At 46.4% G+C, this 26,863-nt stretch overlaps 1 protein-coding gene across 4 annotated transcripts in view; it reads right to left on the reverse strand.

The window, feature by feature from the left end:
• The window catches only part of HIPK2 (homeodomain interacting protein kinase 2), an 84,215-nt gene that overhangs the window by 1,907 nt on the left and 55,445 nt on the right, over positions 1–26,863 (reverse strand). For 2 of the 4 annotated variants that reach the window (XM_042051298.1, XM_042051297.1), the window contains exons 6-13: positions 23,727–23,889; positions 20,959–21,085; positions 19,295–19,416; positions 15,000–15,142; positions 14,478–14,654; positions 11,693–11,974; positions 1,710–1,957; positions 541–701 (exon numbers count right to left, since the gene is read on the reverse strand). In XM_042051298.1, coding sequence (XP_041907232.1) covers positions 541–701; positions 1,710–1,957; positions 11,693–11,974; positions 14,478–14,654; positions 15,000–15,142; positions 19,295–19,416; positions 20,959–21,085; positions 23,727–23,889 — 1,423 coding nt within the window. Of the gene's footprint in view, positions 1–540; positions 702–1,709; positions 1,958–11,692; positions 11,975–14,477; positions 14,655–14,999; positions 15,143–19,294; positions 19,417–20,958; positions 21,179–23,726; positions 23,890–26,863 lie in introns of all 4 variants that reach the window. The other 2 variants (XM_042051296.1, XM_042051295.1) reach the window with 1 other exon arrangement.

Below are 26,863 nucleotides of genomic sequence, written 5' to 3' on the forward strand. Positions count from 1 at the left end.
AGAACTCCATGCTGCCAAGAAATGGCATTTGTCCAGATCTCAGCCCAGCTTTATCAGAGGATGGATCAAACTCATTACATGAGGTCACGTATATGCATAGAGGCTCTGCTTTGCCTCGTCCCACCTGACGGGGACTTCTCTCCCAGTCCCACTGCCAGGCTCATGTACCTTCTTCAGCTGAAGATATTCTCCCCATGGTTACTTACAGCACGGAGAATTCAGTCCTTCCTACATGCTCCTGCTCCACTCCTTTGTGGCTGAGCCACTGCACTTTCCCTCTCACATTATTCCCACTCACACTGTTAGACCATCAGACTCCAGAACACAGAGAAGGAGTACCCTCATCCCACTCAGGGGTGTGATCTGCACTACCTCTCTGCCTGAGCTGGAAGATCAGGGTCTGCAGTCAAGTAGAAAGAAGTTGATCAAACTCAACACAGGGTCCAACTATCACTAGACTGGAACAGGACAGCCCACGATGGAGGAGTGGTAGGTAATAGCTGGATGATGCACCACCAAAATCAGTTTCAGTTGACTTACCTGACTTAGATTAAGAGGCTGCTGCTGCTGGAAATGTGCTCCTGGTCGCTGCTGCCTATAGGCAACGGCTCCAGACGAGCTCCCTGAAGAGTGACCGCTGGTGGAGGTCACGGTGCTGGAGGACTTGGACTTGTAGGAGGATGAGTGGTGACTGGTGGTGACTGTGCCAGGAAAGGAAACACATTTGTAGCTTACATGACATTCTTTAATTGCTCACCCTACCTTTTCCTCACCGAGTCTCCTCCAGAGCGGCTTTTGGGAGGAGACATACAACAGAAGCAGGTTAAGAAAACTCTTTCTCTCAATTAACAGAATACTTCAGCAGGGCTTGATATACACGACCAGCCTGTCATCCTAGAGGCAGACAAACGGACCTGATTAACTGCACCCAAAGCAGGTCTGGAGCAAGCTTTATAGATCCTTCAGAACCATGAGACAATGTTCTGCCAGCAGAACTGTACAATGTAGGTACAAATCCCAAGGAGAGGAAGGAAAGTATGGTGTGCACAGCCTAAAAAAGCCCTGGCTTGCCTAACGTCAGGTGAGCGGGAAGGGAGGGAGAAGGAGCTGGTGGGGAGCTCACCCTTTGAGCCTTTGTGTTCACCAGCAGCACGTCCAAAGCAAGGACTGCCAAGTAGCTCAAAGGCAACTGCTTCGGGCCAGACTTCCACCATAAAGCCCTTTTCAACACATAGTACTATCTAGCATTGCAGAGGTTCTGGATGAGCAAACCTCGTCAGTCCACAATGAAGGTCCTGGGGAGATGTTCTTCCCAGAAATGTCAACAAGTTTGGATGAAAATTCACATGTGTTTTCAATCTCTTACCCATTTTAAAGTAAGCCTATAGAAAGGCAAGGCAGCAAAGGTTCACACTTGCATTTGGGTGCCTTTCATGTCAAATGTTGAGCTAAAGGCTGCATTCTGTTCTTGGGTTTGTACAGAACTAACTGGGACCGACACTTGCCCCATGACTCCTGAGTGAACCACGGCACATAATTAATGCAATATGGCTACCAAGAACAGATGTGTCACTGAGAGAAGTGCAGGAGCACACCTTCTTTGGAAAACAAACCAATCAACCAAACAAAATGAAACTGAACAATGAGATTCTTCCAAGATAAATCATTTATTTCTTACTAATTTTCTTGACGGAAGAGGTGCAATTTACCTGGTGCCAGGCTATCGCACTCTACCAACACCTCACTGGCCTGGGTTTTCAGTGGTGGCACGATGATCGTTCGGGGGTTCCCACTGCAGTGAGTCTCTGGAACCCCTTTGGTGTCGTAGCTGTTCCCATTATTCTGCCCTGTGCGATGTTGCACGGCGTAAGGGCTGTTGTTGCTGGAGGAATCGGAGTAGGGGGAGTCATGCACGGTGACACAGCTGATGACATTCTTCCTTTGCTTGGACAAGGTGCTGCAACACAAGCAGGCAAGTGGAAAGAGTGAACGGACAATGATCAACCTGACGCCATCAGAAAGCTCTGCCCGCAGCAGACAAGGTCTGTAAGGACAAAGCACGGCCTTCAGTCCTCCGCCGGAGAGAGGCTCCTTAAGCCAAATCCCGGGCTTCAAAACTCCCTCGTTACTATTCCAGGAAAGCCTTCATGGAGGTCAAGGAGTGAGTAAGACATTGTGGATAGATCTTATATTCACACTGCTTAGAATAGCACTGAACCAGACTGCCAGATTTATTTTCAGACTGCTTTTTATGTATGTGTGCAGTAGAAGCCCAGCAGTTATACTATGCTTTGTTGCAAGTCTCACCACCCACACAAGAACGTGGCGGTTTCTCCCAGCCTTTCAGCAATGATTTAATAATAGATGCTATGACTTTTCATGCTTAAATTCCATGAATCTACAAAACACACACAATTCTATTTACTAATATGGTACAATGGACATATTCTCAAGAAGCATTTGAAAATAAGGAACAAATTACAAAGAAATGAGCAAAGTATGCAATGCTTTTGATTTTCTTTCCTTTCTCTGAACAGGCTCTGGGTCTCCTGACTCTAGTGTAGATTATCAAGGTCCTGCTGCAACTAATCTATGACATCAAAAAAGTGATTAAAAAGGAACATCAACACTTCCAAGATTAGTGCTGGAAGTTCATTAGACTAGACTGCATGAGTACGATTGGGATTTGCTCTGCTATTGTGTCTAATTATTCCTCATGGTTTCTCCTTCCTGTTATGAGCTTGCTTAGGGAGAAAAAGAGAGAGTGAGAAAGAGGAGGGAGGAAGGGGGATGGTGAAGATTTGCTTAAATGGCTCACATCCTTGACAGTGCGCAGACCTTGACTACAGAAAATAGCTGTTATGTTTCACTGATTGCATTATGTTGTTATGGCAACTGAAGTTTTTAAAATGATGAAAAGAAATGGATAGCACATAAAAAGCTAAGTAATTAGGCTTAATGGTGGAAACAGCCCCAACAGGAACAGAAATGCCATGGAGAAAAAGGCATCTTAACTTCATGAGTGTGCAGAGAGATCTCTTTCCCATGGAGTGTCCTCTCTGTTCTCTCAGTCTGGCTAGTCCAGTCCAGTCCAGTCCAGGGAACAGCTGATTAATCTGGTCTCAAGTCTGTGACAGAGCTGTTTTTCCCCTGGTCTCAGCATCTCTTCTTGCCCAAAGAAAGGTGGAGGAGACACTGATAACAGTTTCCTTCCAAGGACATTGTTTGCCTTATTTATTTTTCGCAGTTCTAAAGGAGCACTGGTGGGTTCCCTTCACCTTGCCCATCCCAAAGTCTCTCTGCCAGCATTCACAAACTGCAACTCACCATGCATCGGAGTTGAAAAATTATTTTCTTTTCCCTTTAAAGAACAGCTTGGGGTGCTGCATTCACAAACAAGTTCTCATCACACAGATTTTCCCTGGGCTATCATCACAGGATCCTGGTGTGCCCCGAGGAGGACAAAAGACCATGTTGTTCTACTCACAGTGAAAAACACAACTTGAGAGGCCCCTGCCATCCTAAAAGATTGTCAGTTGAAACAGGGCACATGATAGAGAAGGAGAGGGAGCTATTGCACAGCAGTTGGAAAGCAATCCTTCCAGGGGCAGGGATGGATGAAAAAGGAAAATGTACAACAGCAAACCCTCATATTCTGGCTTTTCATGAGGAGCTGGAGAGCACTGGATTAGAAATGGAAAGAGCAGCAGAGTATCTTAGATGGACAATGACTATGTGTAAAGAAAGATGTTGCAGTTTGGATATGCTGCTACGAAAGAAGAATATTAAGCCAATAAAAATGACTAATATTGCATCAATATTCCCCTCTCCATCAGTAGGAAGGCCTGTAATCACACATTTATGAGTATCCACGCTGCTTGCCCTTTGCAGCTACCCTTGGCTGCCAGTTGGGAAGAGAGATATATTCTTTATCTCTGACAGTTATTACATTTTATAAAGAAAAATCAAGTCACTAAAGAGTTTTCTGACAACTGGTAAGGTCTAACTGTTCTTTTACAGTCCCTTCCTGATCTAAGTGGCTGAGCTGCTGAACTGGAAATACTTGCTCTCAGCTGACAATTGACATGAGAAGGCTGAGCTGTAGAACTGGACGGGTAATTTTCTGTGTAATCTGTGCAATTTATTGTTTTAGTTTGGGCATATTTTTCACCAGTTTGATTGAGGGCTTGTCAAAGCAGGTACCCTGGGAAGTCTTCTCCTTCAAAGTGCTAAAGCTCCTTGGCTACAATAAAAAATTCAAGTATAACTGTTTGGTTAAATAAATAAGTGACCCCAAACCCTTCCAGAGAAAGGGACCATATCAGGGTAGTAACTCATTTCATGGATGGGAATCTGAAAAGCACCAGAGCTATGGTCCTGCCAGGCCTTATGCAAGTGCTCAGCACTGCTAATACATGTCATCTCCCAAAGTCAACTGGACTATTCCCGTAACAGAGTTAAAGCCCATGGGTAAATATTTGCAGGATTAGGGCCCAAGCGATCAGCCTCTCGATTCAGCAGGCTGCATCATTTCAAGTACATGAGGAGTCCCACTGTAAGCAGCTGGATTTCTGTCTCTAGGAAAGGTAACAACTGTGGTTAATGTTACAGCAGGCAGAGAAGTCAGTTTGGTCTAATCACACGTGCCAAGAGCTCAGCACCTGCTGTATCAGAGCCTGCCCCAGAGATGAAGGGCGGGAATTTCAAAAACATCAAAGGCCCAACTCATGCTGAAAATCATACAGCTTAAAGATACACTTTAATCCAAAATGGAGGCGTTTGAAAATTCAGCCCAGCAGTTAGCATTCCCCCTACTCAGAGTCTTCTTGCTAGCCAGCAGCTTGCCTCTTTCCAGCTCCCTCTAAGGACTCACTCAGCTGCTCGTCCCACCTCTCAGTAACCCAGGAGTTATCTGCGTGAGGCCCAGGCTGATGGATCGCCTTCCCTGCTCACAAACTATCAGGACTGAGAGCTTTTACCTGTTGACACAGCACTTGCCTACTCAGCAAGCTTACTGTATTCCTATAACTCAGCCACAGCTTTTGGGGATGTTTGTGCTTACACAGAAAAATACTATTAAAAGTCTTGCCCCCTTCCTATTAAGCTCTCTCCAAGCCTGGTAATTGCTTTCCCTCCTGCATGCACAGAAGCGGCAGCAAATGTGATTTAGCAGTTCGGGAAGTCGCTCTGTGTTCCTGGTCAGCTCGTGTGCCTGCCTGCATTATGTGGGGAGGTATATTTTAATTCTCCAGAGGAGGGACGGGGGAAGATTGGTGAAGTGGCAGTGAATCCATCTACACAGAATGAAAAACACTGAGCCAGGAAGGCTTTTTAACCCTTACTGCCAGGGTTTGTGTCCTCCTTTTCGGAACAGCAGATAAAATAAGCATTGCTTTGTACATTTATTATTAGTTTGTGAGTAGTATCCCCTTCCCACCTGGTCCTAAAGAGCTTATCCCCAAACTTGGACCCAAACCAATTCCTGTCTGTCCATTGTGCAGACACAGAGCATGACCATGCCTTTTAAGTAGAAGTGGGTTTTGGAGATGGCTCTCATCACATAACCTTCGTGAGTGCACAGCAGAGATGGATGTGGGTCCCTATTCCCTCCAGCAAGGAGAAGTCTGATAAAGGAAAGGGAAGGAAGGCAGTCTGTGCACAGGCACCCGGCAAGAAACTAAGGTGGTCATCTGAGATACTGTTAATGGCAAGGTGCTGAAAGGCAGATGTTGAGAACAAAAAGTGAGAGGAAATTCAGAAAAAGAAGATGCTGAACTAGGTGTTAAAACAATGCTGAATCCACCTCAATAGCCAAGGACAAGGAGACAACAACTCCTGTAACAATGCAACTTGAGATGATTTTCACTTGCTGAAGGCCCAGCCCAAAAGCTTGGTATGTGGCAGCGTTGCAGGAACAGATCTTTTTTTCCCTGAATACCTCGAGTTACAGCAGAATCACAGAAAAACCAAATGGTGTCTAGTGGGAGCAATTCTTCAGTGCGTGGTTCACTCCAAGAGCTACAAAACCTTTCAGTGCTGCTGACACTGTAGCAACAGTCTTTTAGCTCTCAAGGTCACCAGCTTGGCCTTCCGGCCTGGAGGATGAAGGCAGCCGTCGCACAACTGTGCCTTTGAACTGGTATGCATATACACCAGGGCATGTTAGCTTTACCTCACATTGCAAAAACTCTGTTCCAGGTCTCTGAAAACTTAATAACATGTAAGCCTTTTAGGTTGCTGCTTCAGAATAATCCACCTATTCTAGGAAAGCATGGAGTCAGCCAACAAAAACTCACACCACAACTGCAATCACTCTCCTCATGTTGAAATCTTATGCCATGCATAGCTCAGTGTTGGGAACGTGCCCCCTCTCTTCAGCTCAGCCTCCATCCTGACCTGTTAATCTGCTCTCACCTTCTTTGTGAATTTGTGATGGTAAGAAATATTTATCAAGTACTACACTGAGGCCATTTTATTAGGCTATACAGCATGTGTCGTTGCTATTTAAGTCATATAAACTGAATTGCTTAGCAAGTTGTAAAGGTCCTGCTGCTGAAGGTCTGCTGACAGAGCTACTGTCTATCTCTGTAATTTTAAGTATTAGCTGCAGGTCGGTGTCTTCTGGAGATGGAAGGCAGCAATCTTTTTACCAAATGACTGTGGTTAGTCAGTGTATTGCTATGCAGAGTCAGTGCATTACTATGCACAGCAGAACACAGCCACAATAGGCTAGATGTCAAAAGAGAATTACAAATGGTGTTTTGCCCCTCACATGTGCACATCAGCAAGTTGACAAAAACACCTGGTTTGTGCCTGCCAGCAATTTCTGTGTGTAAGGCTTCTGAAGTGGGCTCCACCACCACTGCATGACATGAACAAGGTGAGTAACAACCCACACCAGCTTACGCTCTGTTATAGAGCCGAGACTCACAGAGAGACTACACCACAGAGTTTCCCATCTTAAGAGGGAAAACCCCACAACGCTGCAAAGATTTTGTGCCAGTGAACATGGTCAATGAGGCAGTTCCTCAACGTGCCAACACAACAGCAGTGGTCAGTCTGCCTTGCCCAGAGAGACAGTGATAAATGTCAGGAAGCCATGGAAAACCAAGGTGGAGAGATGTTACCTATGACACCAGCACAGGTAGTGGGGAACTGAGGGGCTCTCCTGCCTCTTTGGAAGCATCCCCAAAGCCACCCAGCTGAAGGCCACCACTGTATTGTTTCAAGGAGAGTCATGTTTTCCTTGGCTGCTGCACTCATTGCTTGGAGAGGAAGTCATCTAGGCACATCACAACAGTCATGTCCACTGCCCTTCCTTCCATCCCTTCCTCCTGCCATGCTCTGCAATGCATGGATGCAGAAACGTCCCTAACTGGACCACCAGTGCAGCCCAGTGCATCCCTCCCCAGGACCTTGCATGCTCTCTCTCCCCACCACAATTCCAAGGTGCCTTTGTGCCTCTCTGCTCTATGTCTCAGCTCTTGCTTTATTTCTCTCCACTTCTAAGCTTTAGAAATGTTTAATCAAGGGAGGATTTAAATTTAAACCAGTGCAGCAGGTGAAGCTGCATGCTGGGTAGTACGTAACCCCTACCACGTGCTACTCACTGTGTGCTCCAACCACTGCGACTGCACTTGCACTATCAGTCAGCTGCTCTGTCCACTAGACTTCCTTGCAAGAGCAAGTAGAGAAGCTAAAAAGGAATAAATTTTAAAAAAGAAATATCAATCTACTTTCTGTCTCGCTCTCTTTACACTGCTTTACAAGTAACAGTTAGACCTAGTACCTCCTATTCAAGAGTAAGTCACGGGGTTATTACCTTACAGCACAGCACTGGAAGTCTCTCTGCCCGATGAAATCTCCCTGTAAAGGACGCTGAGAGTGTACAAGCTCATGAAACAAACAGGGTGACAAAATAGTTTCCTGTTCATATAATGCTCTTTATAAGCAATTTTCCCCCCTGCTGTTCTATAGGACAAAATATCACATGCAAAAGTTTGTGAGCAGCAGAATCCAGGTAAAAATGGTTCCATTTGGTAAAAAGGTTCCCTTTTTATTTTGACCATTTCAATTTTATTTTCCTATTATTTACCTATATTTTGAAGAAACAAAACCCTCCATTAAACCAGAAAAGAGAAGTCTTCTCCTTAGTTAGTTAATTCCCTGACACTTTCTTCCCTTAAACAAAGGTCAAAACCTTTTGCAGCTTTGAAGCTCTTCCAGATTTCACTGTGTCGAGGGTATTACTACAAAAACCTCAATGTAGCCAGCAAAAAAGCCTTGGTTTTGATGAACTTACTTTTCTAATCAGGAATTTGCCCCCTGCAAAATCTCTGGCCATCTCTCTGAGGATGGGCCCTGCTGAACTGTAGCTGAGGCTCCTCCTCGGTGACTGTGCCTTAGGCACAGGGCTGGGGCCCAGTAGATGGCCCCCTTTGACAAGGCTCCACCGAGCAGGTCCTCCAGAGCTCATCTCACGCCACCTCCCCAGCACCTCTACCCAACAGGAGCCCAACATTTTCAGATGACTATTGATTTTATAAAGGTTACACCAAACTACCTTCATCAACAGTGCAAAACGAGCAATGTGCTGCCCTGCCTTCCTGATCAGCTGGTATTTCATAAACACATAACATAACACTTCCTACCCTTCAGTAGGAAAAGGAAAATTCTACTCACATCACAATCAATTTTTCAGATTTTTCTTTCACCAATAAAAAATGTGCATTCCCTGTATGAGAAAAGCTCTCCCTGCTGCTCTGGTATTGCAGAAAGGCTTTCCTTTCGGAGCAAATCCAAGTTGTAGGGCTCCTTTACTGCATCAGCAGTATCAATTTTTACCAACATTACCAGTACTTCTTAAACTGAGACTGACGAAACTCTTACACCACCAAAGGATCTACTTCTCACAACCAATCTCTCTTCACTGAGGAATCAATAAAATAAACATTTTTAGTCTCACAGGTCACAGGGCAATTTCTAGCCCTGTAAGAAGTAAAAGAAAGAAGTGCTGTAGCAAATTGAGGAGCTGATTCAATGACAGCGAAGTTAATGCAAAGTTACCACTGTTATCAGTAAGATGTGATCAGGCAACTACCTTTGATCTGTCAAATGCCCTATGATTTCTATATTCTAACCTAGAAAAAGCTAATGTTTCTAGGATGTGAAAAATAGCACGTTTCAAGTGATTCCTTATTTTTCACCCCCACACCACAGCTATTGCCCAATATGGTAATATTTGCATATATGAGCCAGACAATGCATTCTTTGCATGGTTCCATTTTCAACTTGGATCCTGAACCTTTCGGCACTGATTACAGTAAGCACATACTTCACTGTCACTCCCATTTTTCTTGGAGCCAATAAAACAGGCAAGTAAGAAAACTTACAGGCACTTCCCTGAATGAGACAAATTTTGAATGAGAAAGACTTCATCAGGGACAAAGTCCACTGGCATTAAATGCTGATACAGCTCCTTGACTGGAAGCTACACTCTCACTCCAGCTGAGAATCCAGTCTTAACATCTACCCACGTCAAAAGGTACTGAGCAAATTGATTTTGCTCTCCTGGAGACTTTCACCAAAAAATTCTCATTCTGGCCACGCTGTTTTCCACCTGTGTCTCTGCCTCTAATTCTCTATTTGCTCTGGTTACATCTGCACAGGCAATTTAACTCACTCGTGTCCATGCAAAAGGTCTCTACGTGGCTCAGAAGTTAAATCTAGCTCTTAAGCTCTGGCCTTTCTGGAATGCTGGCACCCTGGCACTCTATAGATATGCCATATGGATACAAAAAGTAGCCAGGGATCTGATCCCAGGCAGGAACGTGTCCGGAATATGCTTTAGTCATATCAAAGCCAGTTTGTTTATGTAAGTCTGGCTCCCAGGACAACTTTCCAAGCCCTTCGGCAGACCCAAATCTTTTAATACTTCAAACTCCCAACTCGATTTCCAGACATGCTCCTAAACTTTGTTCTGCCTGTCTTCCTGGAGAGGTGCTGAGTGAAGAAACTGGTCAGATGGCAGTGAAGTTGAAGCAGAGGAGACAACCACTGGCTGAAGTGGCTACAGTATCCCAGCTCTTTACTTCACCCCTCTCTGGACCCAAGAATGACACCCAGATGGTAAGTTTAAGGATTTGCACATAATGTTCTGAAGTCTGGGATCAGCACTGTGGGTAAACATGCTTTAAAAGAGCTCCCACGACCCCTGAGTTTTCACCATCTCTTTTGTCTTGCCCTTCCTTTCCCACAAGAGCCCTGGAAGAAGGGGCTTCTTATTTATAGTCCCCCTGACTTTCACACTGGTCTTCATGCAACTCCTCCTGGAAACATGCTTTCTACCCCCATCTAAGTAAGGGATGTTGTAGAAATTTTAAATTTTTTTTATTTTTAAAGTGAAATAGGTTAGGCTGTCCTGTGAACCACTGCATTCATGGCAAGGCTGACTCTGAGAGGCACTAAGCTCTTGCTGCCCGGTGGAGTTCACTAGCATGGAGAGAGGAATGGAAAGCAGCAGTGGCTGTTGGGAGGCATGCTGAAATTCCAGCCTGGATGCCTGAATCATATGGCTTTTCTTTACAGATTTTTAGCTCCTGAAGGCCAAATGTGTCTCGTCTGTTCTGTGCACATTTGCAGGCTTCACTTACCACCAGGCTGCAAAGATGCAGAGACACAGAGAGGTATCTTTGGTGATTAAAGGAAAATCTGCCATGGAGTGTGTTCTAAGTAAGTGAAAAATAATAATCTCTTGACAACACTGGAAGGATAAGGTTAAAAGTTTCCTACCTGAGTTACCAATATAGAGATGGTATAATTATTCAGCTGTTTGCAAAGCTACTTCTCTACATCTTACAAAGCAAAGCGATGTCTTGTGACTGGCATCAGATGGGAAACCCAGAGCACTTGCATGTGATGAAAGGTGCTGAAAGGACAGTCCTAGAAAATTAAGTCCTTTCTGATCCACAAGGGATGATCAGCAGTGGCAGCAGTCCTGGGCCACGCTGCTCACTTGGATAAGTTAAGTCTCTGAGGAGCAAACTCAGCCACCACTTTCTAGCCTCATCTATGCCTCTCTGCAGTGTCAGACAAAAAGTGGTTTCTGCCACTTTTATGATAGTTCAAGGATATTTTGGCAACATAATCCAGACTGAGCAAACCTCTTGCAATATATTTATCATTGTTGAGTGTTTATGACAGAACCATTGTTTTTGAGAGCTTTTTAAAGAAAAGTATTACATATGGAAGATGTCATTTAATGCTCTTTACAGATGCCTGGATCACTTAGAAAGAGAAAAGGCAAATTTAAGGTCCCTTCCTTCCAAGCCCTTCTTTCTGTCTTCGTTTTAAATATATGTCTCACTTACAGAGGCTCATCACCACTATCTAAAGTCTCCTTTCCACAAAAAGGAGATAGAGAAAACTGTTCTTTCCTCTTACAGATGAGAGACCATGGTATGGAAAAGACTACTACACTTCTCCAAGGTCACACAGCAAATGTAAAGCACAGAAGGGAGCAGCACCTGAATCTGTAGAGTCCTCAGCTGGTAATTTTCCTCACAAATCAAAGACAACCAGGCTGCTGAGACCCAAACGTACCTCCTGGAACCCTACAACCTGCAACTCCAACCCTTCTACGCCCCTCACTCCTTCTCCTGCAGCCAGAGAAGAGCAGAGAACTCCTGCTCACCTGGTGGGTGCATGCTTCTGCTCTTCCTCTTCATCCGTGTCGCTGCTGATGGTGATGACGCTGACGGCGGGGCTGGGGGTGTCGGGGATGACGATCGTCTGCCGCTGCCGCTCCCGCGTGCTGCTCGTGGCCACGTCGCCCCAGCCGCACGTGACCGAGGTGCTGCAGGCAGGGCTGTTGTGCACCATGGCACAGCGGGGAGGGGTGTTCTCCTTCACTCGTTTTGACCGCTGGGGCGAGCTGATGGACTGAGAGGATGAAACTTCATAGGTGGATGCATTTCTGGAAAGGGGAAGAAGTGTTAGTTGGTTAAAACTCTGTATGCTTAAGTCGCCCGTTGCCATGGTTTGTGAGTCCTGGTCTCTGATTCAGTAGCACTGGGTTATGGAGTCTGGGAAAACTGCAAAATTGGCAGAGTCACTTCTTCAAAGAAGACAGTGCCTTGCATGACTTACTCATATAATTGGCTGAAAAGTAGTTTCTTTTAGTAAAAAAATTTAAATTTGTTTCCCCTAGAAATTTCCATATGAGAAATGCTGCCTCTCAGGAGTTTGCACTGGGAGGGTGAAGGCCAGTCACTCCACCCAGACATACAGAACAAAGGCAGGCACAGCACGGCTGACACAGGAGGAAGAGCCACCCAAATGATAATCCCTTTCTCCTGTATCCTGCATGGATGCATCGTGACCAGATATTTTTTGGCCAGAAAAAAAACTAGAGCTAAAATTAGAATTTGTTGTGGAAAACAACAATCACTTATCAGAAAAACTGCTCTTTTTAAACAGAAATGAATTGCTGTTTAAGAATCTTTTTCAATGAACTTTCCTGCTCCAGACTTTATCCTCTAGGATGTGATGTCCCATGGATGAAAGCAGGCAGATGGGAGGACATATACTCAGTTTTATTTCATTCCCATGTGAAGCAGCATACAACATATATAAATCAGGAAGAAATACACAATAGATTTATTATACAGTAAAGAAACATTCCCAGTTTTCCTATTTCAGCTTACCCGCCTGACCAGTTGGAAAAGGCCCACTTGGATCAGGGATCCAAACACACCCCTATCTGCCAAACAGTGCAGTGTGGGTCTACAGATGGGGTTATTTACCAAAGCACACTGACTGAAGCCCATTTCACTCATTTCCCACACTTCCTTTCTTGGTTGTGTTTCTTTTTGCTACTGCAGAACATCTGGAGATTCAAAAAGGAAGAAAACCTTAAAGTTCTGGTTTTGTTCTACAGTGGGGCCTGGGCTGCGTGTTCAGCCTGGCCTGAAAGCTAACAAAAGGAATAGGTGGCATCCATCAAAAGGAAGTCACCCTGGCAGTATATCACACTACACCAACTTACACAGGCTCTTTTGCATAACAAATGGCTGCACAGTAGCATTCAAAGTGGTTTTTGAATACCAATGAGCAGCGTGGAGTACCCTCCTCTCGAAAAGGAGCATGGTTCCTCATTTGGCACAAAAAGAGTCACAGTCAATGAATTCGTAGAAACCGTTTGATGGGAGAGTGCCCCATTCCTCCTGAACACCACCACCCTGCCCTAGAAGTGACGGGAGAGGGGAGACCCTGCACAGGCACACTGGCTGCAACAGGCACTCTCTTTTGCTGGCTTGCTGGGGACAGAGCTGCCTCTCTGTGTTATGAATAGACTAAGACAGCTGGAGCCCACCCAAAGTAAATCCAACATTAGAGACCAGATAAATGGGAAGGATTTAAATAGTGGCCTCTTAACTTGAGTCAAACTGGTTGTAAACTCAAAGCCCCTCTGGCCCCAGTCCAGTCACCCAGGAAAGCCACAAGCTCAAGTTTTTGCCACTGCACAAGTGGTGACCCCTTTTGGTTCTCTCCCCTTCACTGTTTTGTGGTTTTTTCATTTAAAAAAGAAGTGTGATAGTTGCACAGCCCAAAGGACCTTCTCCAGAAAAACTGTGCATACACCTTGAACAGCCTTGTCCTCTAAACAAGACTACAGTGCTGTGACAGGCACTGCAACGATCCTACAATCTGAGCTGTGCAAGAAACCCCAGACTCCTCCTTCCAGAGCCAAATGGTCCTACCAAGAGATGACAGATTCTAGACTGCCCAGTATGAGATATCCTTATAAAATGCTCCCTGTTTTATGCTGCCATGATTATAATAAGGCCAGGATATAATAATGGGTATCTGTTGCTGGTGTGGACTGTTGAAGACAGGGGCTAATGATCTATGTTAGAAGCTAGAGAGCTCAGGTGGCCTAAAGCCACCCCACTCCTCCACTCCACGTGGCCATAAAGCTCAGGAGACTGGTCATCACCCCATTGCTTTTGAAAGGGCAGATCTTGTGTGCGCACATCAGGCACATGTTCCTGAAGATGCAGCCCCCTCAAGGTGCAAACACTGCACCTCAGCAATGTTTCTTCCAGATGATGTGGGAAGAAAAGGTGTGGCAACTGGGCACTGTGCCACACCGACCTGAGAATATGGTTACATTTTTAAATCGTGGTGACTACAGGGCCTCGGGTAACTGCAGCAGCGTAACAAACTGTATGAACAGGGCCTGAGCCTCCCATCCTGCATCTTCTCCCGCCACTAACTCCCACACAAAACGATGCTCATTGTGTATATAACACACCTGACTACCTCCTGGGTACCGAAGAGATGAGGCAGCGAAGAGCCCCATCACAAAATGTGTGATCTAATCCCCCACAGGCGTCAGCGAGCACCTCCCTCACCAGCACGCCGGCGTGGCGGGGCCGCAGTCGGAAGCGCCCAGGCGGGGAGCCCCCGGCACTCACCGTGGAGCTGACTGGTGCTGCTTGCTCTTCCTGGCGGAGGTGGCGGCGGGCGGCTGGCGCATGACGTGAGCGACGCCCACGTTGACGGGCTGGGCGGCGGGCAGGGCCACGTGGCTGGCCAGCAGCGTGGGCTGCTGCATGATGGGGTTGTAGTGGCTGCCGTGGGCGTGCGTGTTCCTGCACAGCGGGGACACAGGCACACGTTTAGAATGCAACCGGCGGCTCCTCAGCAGGCTCTTCCACAGCCTCCCACCGCCCGTCACCGAGGTGCCCTCTCCTCCAGGGCCTGCTGGACTCCCAGGATGGAGCGTTTTCCCCAGGGAACAGACTGAAGGAGTGGTGTGGGCACAGCATTCCACTCCGAGGGCATGGAGCAGAGAAGTCTCCCATAGCTCTCAGACAGTGGGATCACAGGCTGCAGCCCTTCTCCTCTCAGCCCTGTAGCCTCACAAGACCCCAGCCCTCATGCCTCCTCCAGCACCTGTGGGTACTTTAGGGCACCTCCAAACACCTCCAGTTTACCTCCAGTCTGCCAGCGGTTGGGTGCCTGCCATGGACTCTGGGATGACGGTCGCGTGCTGGACAGAAGTGTGGGTGGCCACCCCGGTCAGCTGCTGCCAGGCGGGAGGGAGCAGGATCTGCTGAGTGCCACTGGGCCATGCTTGCTGTCAGACAGAGGGAAAGCAATTTCTTAACAAAAGGCATCAAGCACGGAACACAAGCGATGGTCCATGCTCAGCTGGGGCCCCTAATAATGATCATGGTCGTACTACATAGCTCTTACCACCTTTCAGTCACAGATGACGAACACTGTTAGGAAACCACAGCAAAAGCAGGAATAGTTATTAATATAGAGAATGCAAAGGAGGGGGCAAAAAAATCCCTGCCATACAAAGCAGCAGCTGTGTTTTAGGTTAAACTGGGAATGGAAGGGATCAAAACTTGTTGGCATTTCAACCCAAACATCAAATTTTTTAGCACCGTCTAATTTTGGATCCCTAGATCATCTGGGCACTACTGGCTCCATTGTTAATTTCCCCTTTCTACAGCCAGCTTACTTTCTCAAATAATGCACAGCTACACATTGCATGCCTGTCCTCTCCACGTGTTCTGCAGCTTTTACCCCCCCTCTTAGAGGGAGGAAAATCTCTGCCTGTGAGTTGAGCCATCATTCTGCTATGCAATCACCCCTCCAGCTGTGCTGCCACAGGCATGACTCAGGTTGTCCTGCTCCAGTGACTCCACACAAGTCAGATGGTTGTTTTTAGAACTTGGGAAACTTTCTTTGCTATGTGCTGCCTGAACGTGGCTCTGGCAGCTTTTCGCTGCTGGGCTGAGGAACTCAGGGGTATGAGCTGCAGCCCACCTTAGTCCTAACCTGCACTACTGTACTGGACCTGTGTTGTGTTATCTCACTGCTCCAAGGAGGCTAAATTTGAGGGGAGGCTTCCTCCAGGCATGCATTTATCCCCTTCCCTATCCTCACAAGGATCAAGGCTGCTATAGTGAGGCCTCTCAGCAACATCTGCAAAGGATGGAGAGTCACAAGGCTCCTGAGAGCCCTTCATCTAGGGAGCCACAACCATGGACTGGTGCTGCTTGGAGCAGGCAAAAGGACAAGGCAAAGGCACAAAAAGATCAGGGAGGAAAAAAGCCTTCTTATTATTCTCTTTTTTTTTTTACCTCAGCTTTGCTTTAAAAGAGGAGACTAAACTACTGTTGCAGTCAATCCCAGGGGACTACCTGGATTTACTTGCAGACAAAACTGCTTCCTCCCTTTTCAGGAAGGGAATGGAACAAATCTAAGCTCCTTGTCCAACTGCAGTGCATAAATTTAGATGCAGTGTCAGGGCCTAGGCACAAATTCCTCACTTATTAGGTAAGGACCACTGAATCATTTAATCTGCAGATAAGACTTGTCTAGGCTGATCCACCAGCACAGTGTGCTGTGCTTACACATGGAAGGCTTGTGCTGGCAGCGGCAGCCTGGTCCCAGTTAGTGCATTACTACAAAATTTTGCTGGAGTGGTGGAGCAATGCTCTGGCCCTTGTCCTCAGGAGCTGGTAGGTCCCCTGGTGTGACCGAGCTCGTGCTCCGGATATAGAGCAGAAACAACTAATGGAATAACGTGTTTGTTTTGAAAGCCAGTGGCAGGATCTCTGTGGGAAGTGTTGTTGGGAAGGAGTTAAAAGGAGAGAAAATCCAGAATCCAGGGTGTTATTCAAGGACAAGGGGACAGTTCTGGGTCACACCATGGAAGCCTGCCAGAAAACTGTACAGCTTTGCCTCTTTTGAGATCTGAAGCCGCAGTGAGGTATTAGTAAAGACAGGATCAGTCTCCTTTCACTGGCCTCTGTGCATACAGTATGTGGACCACACTTGCTTGAGAGGGTGAAAAGAGACCCAGAGAAGTTACAACCAAGTTACTTTAGCCACTGACCCTGCATCTTGCAGCCTGCTTGCTCTGTCTTGCACTGCCTAGCTCCATGCCACAGGCTGCAGACACACAGCTGCCAGAGATGATGCTCAAGCTCTGTCAGTGCCTCTGCCCTGGATCCCTTGTCCGGGACACCTGGTCTTGCACAAAATGCTCAGGAAGAACCCGATGCCACCTGCACTGAGATGCAGTAAGGCTTTACCAGCCACAGGCATCCTGAGGAGGGCAAGTACAGAAACCTGTGCCATGTGCTGGACAGGGGAGAAAGCCTGATGGCACTACACAGCTCTGGGAGAGCAAGGAGCAGCACCATGCCTGATCAGTGGGACAAATAAAGCAGGGGACAGACAGAAGTGGGCTCTGGAGGTGCTGCACTCTCTGCTGGGGCCAGTCCCTCTTGCAGTCGCAGCAGTCACACGGCCCAGGCTGAAGAGCATTAGATAAGCAGCTGTGCATGAGAGGAACAGCTCTCTGCTGGGAGAGAGACACGCAGCCGCCGAGATCAGATGTGACTACAATGCATCACAAAGAAGCTGTGTTTTTCCATTCAGAAAAACTGGAATTGGGTACAGATTTGTTTATCAGACCAGCTGCTCAGCCCGAACCGAGCGAGGCCCATGGACACCAGATGCCACCGGCATCAATCAGAGCGCCCTGCCATCAGAGACAGCTCGCATTTCTCATCGCGCGAGACAAACAGGCACAGCAACAGGCACACTGCCGCTCTTGGATTACATCAAAAATTAAAAATCTATGCAAGTGGCATGTTTCTGTTTTGCAGAAACAGCCAGAATTCCCCTTTGGAAGTGACAGCGAATGAAGCGTCAGTAGAAAGTATGAAAGGAGGAGCCCATGAAGTGGGTGTTCAGAGGCAGCACTGCTATTGGTAACCTGTGGGCAGGAGGGTGCTCAGGAGGAGCTTTACTACCAAGCACTCCTCACTTGCATAGAGCCCAACGAGACCACCACGAGAAGAAAGAAGGAACAGGAGGTACTGAGATCTTTCAGGACCCTGCTGTCTTTGAGATGCTTCAGATCCAACCCTCACCTCTTCAAGCTCCAAAGAATAGCACACCACAGGAGGCCTGGCAGAATGGTGGGGGCATGTAAAGCTCTGTGACCTCCTTTGCTCACTGCCTTGGCTGACTTCTTGCACAAGCAAGAGGTGCCAGCCACTGAGCCTGCACAGACTTCTCCTTGCTTTGCCATGGCTTTTGTTCCCCTGCCTCTTAGGCTCTCCTTTCCTACCAAACAAGGGAGGTGGCCCATGTCAGCTGTTAAAACAGGCTGCAGTAGAGACCGGTTTGATGTTTCAGACAGCTCTCTGACAAAGGCTCTGCTACTGGGAAGGGGCAGGGCACACTAGCTGATGGAAACCACACAAGCTGCAAGTTGCATTTTGATCTGTCTTCACCAGATAAGTGTGACTGGCAGCTGGCAAAAGAAGGCAATAACACCAACAGTCTTACCCCAGCAGTGCAATGCACAGGCGTAAACCCTGAAGTCTGCTGGTACCTGACTGCATATGAACCTGCTGGCATGGAAGATCAAACAAGCCTGAGACAGAGACATGCCTTTGTAACTAGTAACTGGTCATCTTTTCCAGGTTGCACAACTTAGTCTTAAGTATAGTAGGGGCTTTTTTCCCCCTGTCTGGTATCAGCATGGCACCAGTCCAAAAACAGTCGGGGCAGATTCATTGAAGCCAGCACAAGGAGGAATGAACTGCTCCTCTGGTCTGAGGAGGTGGGGTACGCCTTGTGGATGTGCATGTGATCAGTAGCACCCATTCCTGTTTGGTTTTTTCTAGGAGGAACCATGCTTTTCCTGTGAGAACATTTCAGACAATTGTGCCAATAAGAACTGCTGACAAGGAGAGCTCCTTGAGTGTGGGGCTCTTGCCTCTGCCTCCTACATCTCTCTCATACCTCAAGAGCAGAGGTGCAGCTCATAAAACAGAACAGTGAAAACCTAAAGCATGAAAGATATTTATCAGCAGCATGGAATTCAATGCAACTCCTGGCTGCAAACTACCCCCAAGATTACAAGTTCAGGAGGATGCAAGAAGGTTATTGTTGGTCTCTTCTCAGCTGAGGCCTGACACTGCTTTCTCTGAGGCTTTCCCACTGATTCCAGTAGAAAAGCAGAAGGAAAGAAGGTTTTTCCAGTGGCTTTCACAACTCTGACATAGTCTTTGAGCAGAACAATGAGCTGGGGGAGATTTTGACATTTCAGAGAAAGCTGCAGATCCACGTGCAGCTGCCCAAGTCTCTGAACTGCACCACAGAAGGCCCTCAGAGAAAGCTTCTCTCCTCAGCCTCCAAGAGCTAAACACCATAGCAATTACCTGCTGAGCTCGGTGCCTTTAGAATTGCTTACCTGTGCGAGGAGTCCTGGCTGGATCTGAAGAGGCTGGGCCCCAGGAGCCTGAGTGACAATGGGAACGGCGTTCTCCATCCGAACCGAGTACCCAGCGTGCTTCGAAGGCGAGGCTTGTAACCCTGTTCCACCAGCACAGAAGGTACAGCATAAGCCACCAGCAGCATCGCCAGGAACAGGGGCTGGCTTTCAGAGATGCCTAAAGGCACTCACTGATGTCCACTTAAACTGCAGTGCTCAGACCCTCTGAATAATCAGCTGTCAGAGTGCCACATGTTCTACCCTGGCCCAAAGACGTCCATCAAATGTTCACAAACATGACACGTGTGTATAAGGGTGCAGAAAAGACATTTCCAAAGGCACTAAGGGACTAACTGAGTTCATATTTTTAGGGCACCTCAAATGCACAGGAAATATTTCAATACAGTGTGTACAGGGAGAAAAGGAAAAGAGGGGAGTGAATGGCTTTTCTTCCCCATATTCTCTGGTTTAACAACAAGAAATGCTCTTTGTCAGCCAAAACCCACTGCTATGTGAGAATGCTCTCTTTACACCGAAGTGGGATGGGGATCCAGAACTCCATACTCCCTCAGCCTTGATGGGGACAGGTGATCTTCTCTCGCACAGTTTCTTGGGACTCATATTTAAAAAGCCCTAGCACACCCCAAACTCCAATCACTACTGACTGAGCCCCACATGAGCCTAACTGAGCTGGAGGACGCTTCCCTCTCCAGCATCTCAGTGCATGGCACAGTCTGTGCTGCCTCCTCCACTTCAGAGCCTTCTCAAGGCAGCAAGCTGAAGATGGTGGCTTACATACTCCACTTCTGAAGTCAAACCCTTGAGATGCATTTTAACTACGCAGAAGAGGTCTAGCTAAACTTCTCTAGTTCAAAAGAGCTTTGGTAATCTTGCAGAATATTTAACAAGTGCCTGGAGACTAATGCACAGACAGGCTTGTAGAAATGAAGAGCAGAAGCTGCACCAGCTGAACCGAGGTCTGTTTAGACCACTTCCTACAGATACTTGGCTAGTTTTCCCAAATTGCTACAGCATGTCAAGTCAAGAGAAGGACAAGAGGTTAACACTGAGCATCTCCCAAGTTGTCTGACAGTAGTACCTACCACTAGTATACACAGGCAGAGCTGTTTGCAGCAGGGCTGGAGCTAAGGGAATTGTCCTCATAAATGATCATGAGCATCTGTTATGGGGGAGAACCCTCGTCTCCACCAGCACCACACTCCCTGTTGCATTACCCTCCTGAGTTCCCTTTTTAGCACTGAGAGTCACTGAGAAGTGACAGTATGACCCATTACACATGTACTGATTTACTGGTATTGTGTGGGAAAACTTTCAATTTACCTAAATATGTCAGAAGAGCCTTGAACTTTGCTCAGGGCAAAGGATGACAAGTCTCACATATTCTCCCCCAGCCCCTTCTCAGTATCTGCCCCATCGTTTTAGACCAGCTGCCTCCAACTCAGGATGTTAGAGGTGCCTGCAAGATCCTCTGCCAACGCAAACCCTTCCATCTGCAACAACCTCACTGCTCTGATTTACTAGGCCAGCCCTTTTTTCTGCCATGTGACCTGCACTGAGAAAGCTCATTTCCAACAAGATCTGGATAAAGCAGCAGGCCAAGACCTGGTGAGGCTGTCACTTACCTTGGAAGCCTGGTGGGCAGACGATGAGGGCTTGCTGTAAGGGGTCTGGCCGGGCACAGATCTGCGCTGTTCCCGTCTGCAGGGGCATGCTCCGCTGGGCCACCGCAGCCATGGATGCCGCTGAGGGCTGGTAGAGTGCAGATTGGTAATTTAGTATGGAGACCTCAGGGTTGGCTAAGGAAATAGTGGCACTGGAGGAGGTGGGAGCCAGGTTGGTGGTCTAAAGGAATGACGGGAATTAAAACAAAAAACAAACAAAAAATGAGGGAGATGGGTACGTTGGAAGAAGCAAAATCCAAAAAATAATAAAGTAAAATAGTGTAAGACGAAATAAAAACCAAACTAAAACAGCAAACAAGGGGTAGAACAGGACACTGAGGAGCAGAGAGACAAGGGCAGTGCTGGGGGAGGGATCACTGTCTGCCTGAGTAACCACAGCTGTACCATGCCCTGGGACCTCCAGCCACACGGTGCTGCTCAGAGACACAGCACATTCCCTACAGCAGAACTGCAGCCCCATTTCTCACCCAACTGGCTCTGATTGGCAGCATGATGAAGATGGGCTCAGAAAATGTTGCTATCCATAAATTACACTGTTCACTCATCATGTACATAGCTCTAGAAGCTGCTCATATTTCTTAGGTAAAATAGACTCAGCACCTCCATGCCCTGTGAAATCTCATCCTGAGAGGGGAAATCCATTTCTGGCCTTTCCTCTTAGATACCTTGTATCTAAGATGGCACATGCCCCTTGAATTATGTTTGGAATTTGAAGTAATCAGAAGGCATAACAGGAGGTAACGCTAATACTTGCAAAGTCCAAACTTCACTTGACTTGTCTTTAAAATCTTTTGGAGCAGAAACTCCAGTAAGGGGATGTTTCAAAGCCAAAAAAATCAGCCCAGAGTTCCGCAAAAATCTAGAAATCTGAAGACTTTTTTTTAAAACTTGGACTGAGTCTAACAGTTGCAGGCAACTAAACAGCTCTGCCACTGCTCTAAATATATGTTCTTAGCAAGCATGTCTAGGGAGCCAGACACTACCAGACCAGAGCCCATCCTTCCCCTCTGTCCAAACATGCCGGCAACACTGCTGGAGAAAGGTCAGACAACACTTTCTCATGGTGAGTGTATGAACCCAGGAGGAGGCTTTGATCAAGGTGCAGGAGAGAGCAGACTAAGCATTTTGCACTGCCCTGGTTGCCACTGGACCCATGCTGCACTGCCACAGCCACAGCCATGAAGGATGTGACAAGAAAACATTTCTTCCTCCTCCCCATCCCCTCTCGGTGCAGGGGCTGTGAATTGCAATCTGCTCTCCTGTGCAATGCACTGAGCAGCAACCACGGCAGCTCCCACACTCGTAAGCTCAGAAGCCATAACTGGAAGGAGGCGATCCCCTGATATTGTGCAGAGACAGGAAACAAAAGAAAGCCAAGACGAGTGGTATGTTGAAGAGAATTGTGAAAGGCTTAGAGCTTGTTCAAATTAAAACACCCTTCCTAGAAATATTTCTACCAATTCCTCTAGGAACACTGGGGATACTGGTTCTGCTCACAACACACACCCCTTGGGAGAATTCAGAAATGACCATGGATCTCCCCAGCCAACAACTGATCTTAATGTCAAGTGAATTGCACGGAAATGAAAGCAAGTCTGCCTTTTGTACAAGTAACTATGGTACAAACGGTGCCTCTGCCCTGCAGCTGGGGCCTAGGGGAACATGTAGCATGCGTTTCTTTAGTCAGCATCTCAGAAACAGCTTAGAAAGGGAACTGGTGTTTGTAACTAAAACCCTCTCACACTAAGTCATGACCTATCTCTGTCTGTACCTGCTTGAATTGTTTCAAAAGACCTTCTGTGATCACATGTATCAAGACCTGAGTGATGAAGTCTGGTTTTCTGACTGACACAGGAGCACCCTACACGTCTACACAGACTCCTTTTGCTCCCTTGTTTTCCAAACACCATTTCCGCAATGCCACCTGCAATCTCTAGAGTGAATCTTGAGCAGGCTGTTCCCAAAAGGCTTCAAAGACAGCAGCTATTTCTTGAGCTTCAGTCTCCTAGAGTGCTCTCCCTGGAGAGCTTCCTTTCACTGCTGTGATACAGCACCACAGCAAACAACTTAGCCTGCTGGTCACATAAAATTTATTAACACAGCACCCCCCAACCATGGGGCAAGTAAAACTAATACAAAGCATGACTATAAAGCCAGAGCCCCCAAAACTAGAATGCAATGTGTTCACAGTGGGGTCATATGCACATGGTCCCCACATCAACTGTGGCTCCTGAAGTAAAAGCAATGAGAGATAAGAATAAACATTATCACTAAACTCTTCTGTCCTGTTGATCAGTTACAGTGCTGTGTCTGTTACAGAGGGTTTAAATTCATTTTACTTCAATGTCAATTTGAAGAAGAGCTGTAAGATCACAAATACTTCTGCCTCACCCAGGGAGTGAAGTACTGCTTGCTGCATTAAGGGACTAATGAGCTTTTCCCCATAGCAACTTCCCAAGTAAGCAGGATTTATCACCCCAACAACAACAACATAAAAAACAAGGGCAACATTTCACCGTCACACAAAATATCACAAGATTACTGCTTGCCTGAAGAAAAGAGAATGAGGAAAAGAGCAGAGGAAGGAGAGTAAAAAGGCACCATCTCTTGGCAGGCATGTTAAATGGGATGCTACTTTGCTTTTCATCTTCTAGGCCCTCCTGACATAAATGTTTCAAGCATTGGCTGCTTGTGATTGATGCCCTCACCTGGTTGTGGACTGTGTTCAGCTGGTTGTTAAAAGTCATGGTCAGGTTGGTCGATGTACTTGGGGCTACGTGGGTGATGAATGGCGTCTTGCTCTGGTTCACCGTGTCGTACATATTCACCCGCCGCTTGCAAATCTCCATGTTCTGGAAGCAGGACTTGACACTGTGTGGGCAAAAGGGGGCAAGGAAGGCAGAGAAAATCAACCAAGCGACTCACACAGGTAACAGTTCATCACAGTGGCCCTGCAACAGGTCTCCATGGCAGGCTTTAGCACTTTCTAGGCTCTTAAAGCCCTTTGCTATTTTATGCAGGTCTCTCTTAACCGGTGAGACTCAAATGAACCCTGCACTGAAGAAGGCCAAGACGAGAGCAGCTGCCATGGGACTCCTGGGTGCTCCCACGGGCCCCTACACTGCAATACAAGTCACAGTTGCTCTCTAGGGGACAGGGCAAGAAATACAAAGTGGCTATATTAAAAGACTGAAAGAGACTGAGAGCAAGAAAGATAGATACTGGGTTTTTTCTGATGATTGAGCCCCAGAGGAAAAGACAACTCATGCTTTTTGCCTCTGTGTAAGCATAAAGATAGTTTTACATGTATTTTGCAAGGAAGAATTTTACTGTTCTTGATCACTGAGACACCCCTAAAAAATCATCCTTGTTCCTTTTAAGAAGCAGTTCGCTGAGAGCTGAGTCCAGACAAGCAGCTAAAACATTGCCCCTGTCTGGCTAAATGCTTGTGCAGATGCTTATCTTGAAGCATGACATCTCCTCTTGCAGTCAATGGGACAATTCATATCAAAAAGTTATTCCAAAGCAAATTCCTCAATGCCCTGAGGGAATCTGGTTTTGAGGTTATCTCACACTGAGAACTGGATCTCTTGGGGAAATTATTACAGCTTCTTCCTCTACACTGACTTTCCCTTAAATGTTACTGATATAGCAATGGAAATTTTGAGAAGTATCCTATTTTGTGCCCCAGTAAATGAGTGAAAATACTCTCTACATTGTTAGAGCACAGTAGGCACCCGGTACATGAAACTGTCTGTATTTCATTTTTATAATTAGAATACCAAAGCATACAGAGGGTTAAGAGACAACACCACAGTGAACCTGGGCAACAGTGTATTTTTAGTACAATCTCATTTTTTGACATGTAAAAACCAATACGGGTTTTCCACACTTCCACCACAATAACTGATTTTACAAATGCGAACTCAGAGTCTGAAACACAACCTCAGAAAGTATAAGGGCATTTATTTTATTTCCATTATCCCAACACGGAGAAAGAGAAATTCCAAGAAGTGAAAATCAGCTGTATGCTGATCGTTTTGTAATGATCTAAGCTGCTGGAGGTAGGCAGTATATCTTCACACAATTTTTAAGAAACAAAATGTCCCTTCAAAACCAACAACCTTATATAATCCCTAAGATTGATCATGAAGAGGACCTAGATCTTTTTATCCCTGTCTTGTCTCTTACTCAAATGGTCACCTCTCTTTTCCTACAAGTAATATCTTGGTAACTGGATCTGGGCCATGAACACCTGCAGACAAGCCAGGCTCTGGACACTGTGCACAGCTGCCCATTATGTGCATTCACTAACAGAACTATACCTGTTGGTCACAGAACATCCAGCAAAATCAAACACTTGCCACAGAAATACAGAAGGCTATTGGATCACTTCTTTTCAGTCAAGTATGAATATAATTCCCCGTGCACAAAGAAGAAAGCACTGCGAAGAGTGTATGTTCTGTACACATAGTGTGTGTTACCAAATGGTTTTATCTAACAAAGTGTAAGCTCTACAAATGCAATACCATGTTCTCTGGCTTTACTTTAAAAAAAGGTGGGGAAAAAACCCAGCAGGGACAAAGCAAAACAAACAGAAAGTCTGAGGAGTACTCAGCAATTTAAGAGCCAGGAGGTTAAATATGTGAAATGGGAAGCTAAGCTCGCTTTGCTGTCTGCTTGTATGAAAGCAGAACAGCCCCTCTTGTGCTGCTCAAACTTGCAGCCTCTCTGAAACGTGCCACAGCAGACATTCCTTCCAGAAGCTACAGCTTCCCTATACTCTCACTTTTTCTGCTGCCCAATTTATTTCCAAGAGAGATTACAGCTTCCTGCATCTTTCAAGGCTTTGAAGTTTCTATTCTCCAAACCACAGGTAATCACAGACAAAACTTTCATCCACTTGCCATGCTGGTTACAGCTTATGGCTCTCTTTGCCAGTCACCTCTTCCAGTGTGGAGGGGCTCGCAGGGTCACGCACCCGGCTGGCACGTATTTAGTATTCAGAGACGTGATGCTGAATTCTTTATTTGGGTAAAATTCTCATTGCTATTGGCTCCAATGGTATTTTCAATCTCTCTGGGCCTTTGCCTGAGCAGCCACAAGTGAGCACTTCAAAAATGAAGATGTGGTTATGGTCTGTTGCGTTAGTGGGAAGATCTCTGACGGCAATGCATTAGGTCACACATCTCTCGTATCTTACACAATCAGTTGCACAGTCAGAAGGGCTGTTGCAAATTAAAAGACTTTTGCCTATGATGCTCACTTAGTATTCTTACTGTCATTTTCTATTCATGAATGTTTTTTATATGAAACTTTACTTTCTTCCTGTTTAGCACAATCATCCCCCATCTTGTTTTCATTTATCACTTACTATCTATTTATAGGTAACAATGCTCAAAGACGGCTCTGCAGGCTAAGTCTGGGTCTACACAGATCGTGCACCCACCACCTTCTGGTAAGCAGCTGCTCTTATCTTGTGATAAATGTAACAAAAAGGCAGCTACAGCTCCTTCAAAGAGGGAAAGCTACCTTAAACAAACTCAAAATGCTGCAGCCACACATACAGGCAGGGGAACTGACACAGTTACCTGTTGCTCTGCAGCACAAAAACATACTCTGCAGCTCTTCAAGCAGCCCTCTTTAATTTTGTACCTGAGATTCTGACAGCCTTTAAAACGCTCATGCAAATGGAACCCAATGAAGTACAGGACTGTGCCAATAATTGTTCTCCTGTCAAGGGGAAGGGACAGCCTGTGAAAGCACCTTGAACTGCCAAGTGCTGTAGAGCTGGATGCTCAAAGCTAAGTGTCATGAAGGAAAACTCCCACTATGTGTCTACCTT

The sequence above is a fragment of the Corvus kubaryi genome, unplaced genomic scaffold, assembly GCF_017639235.1.
Source record: "Corvus kubaryi isolate FWS band 111438036 unplaced genomic scaffold, C.kubaryi_AGA036_p1.0 74, whole genome shotgun sequence".
Lineage (NCBI taxonomy): Eukaryota > Metazoa > Chordata > Aves > Passeriformes > Corvidae > Corvus > Corvus kubaryi.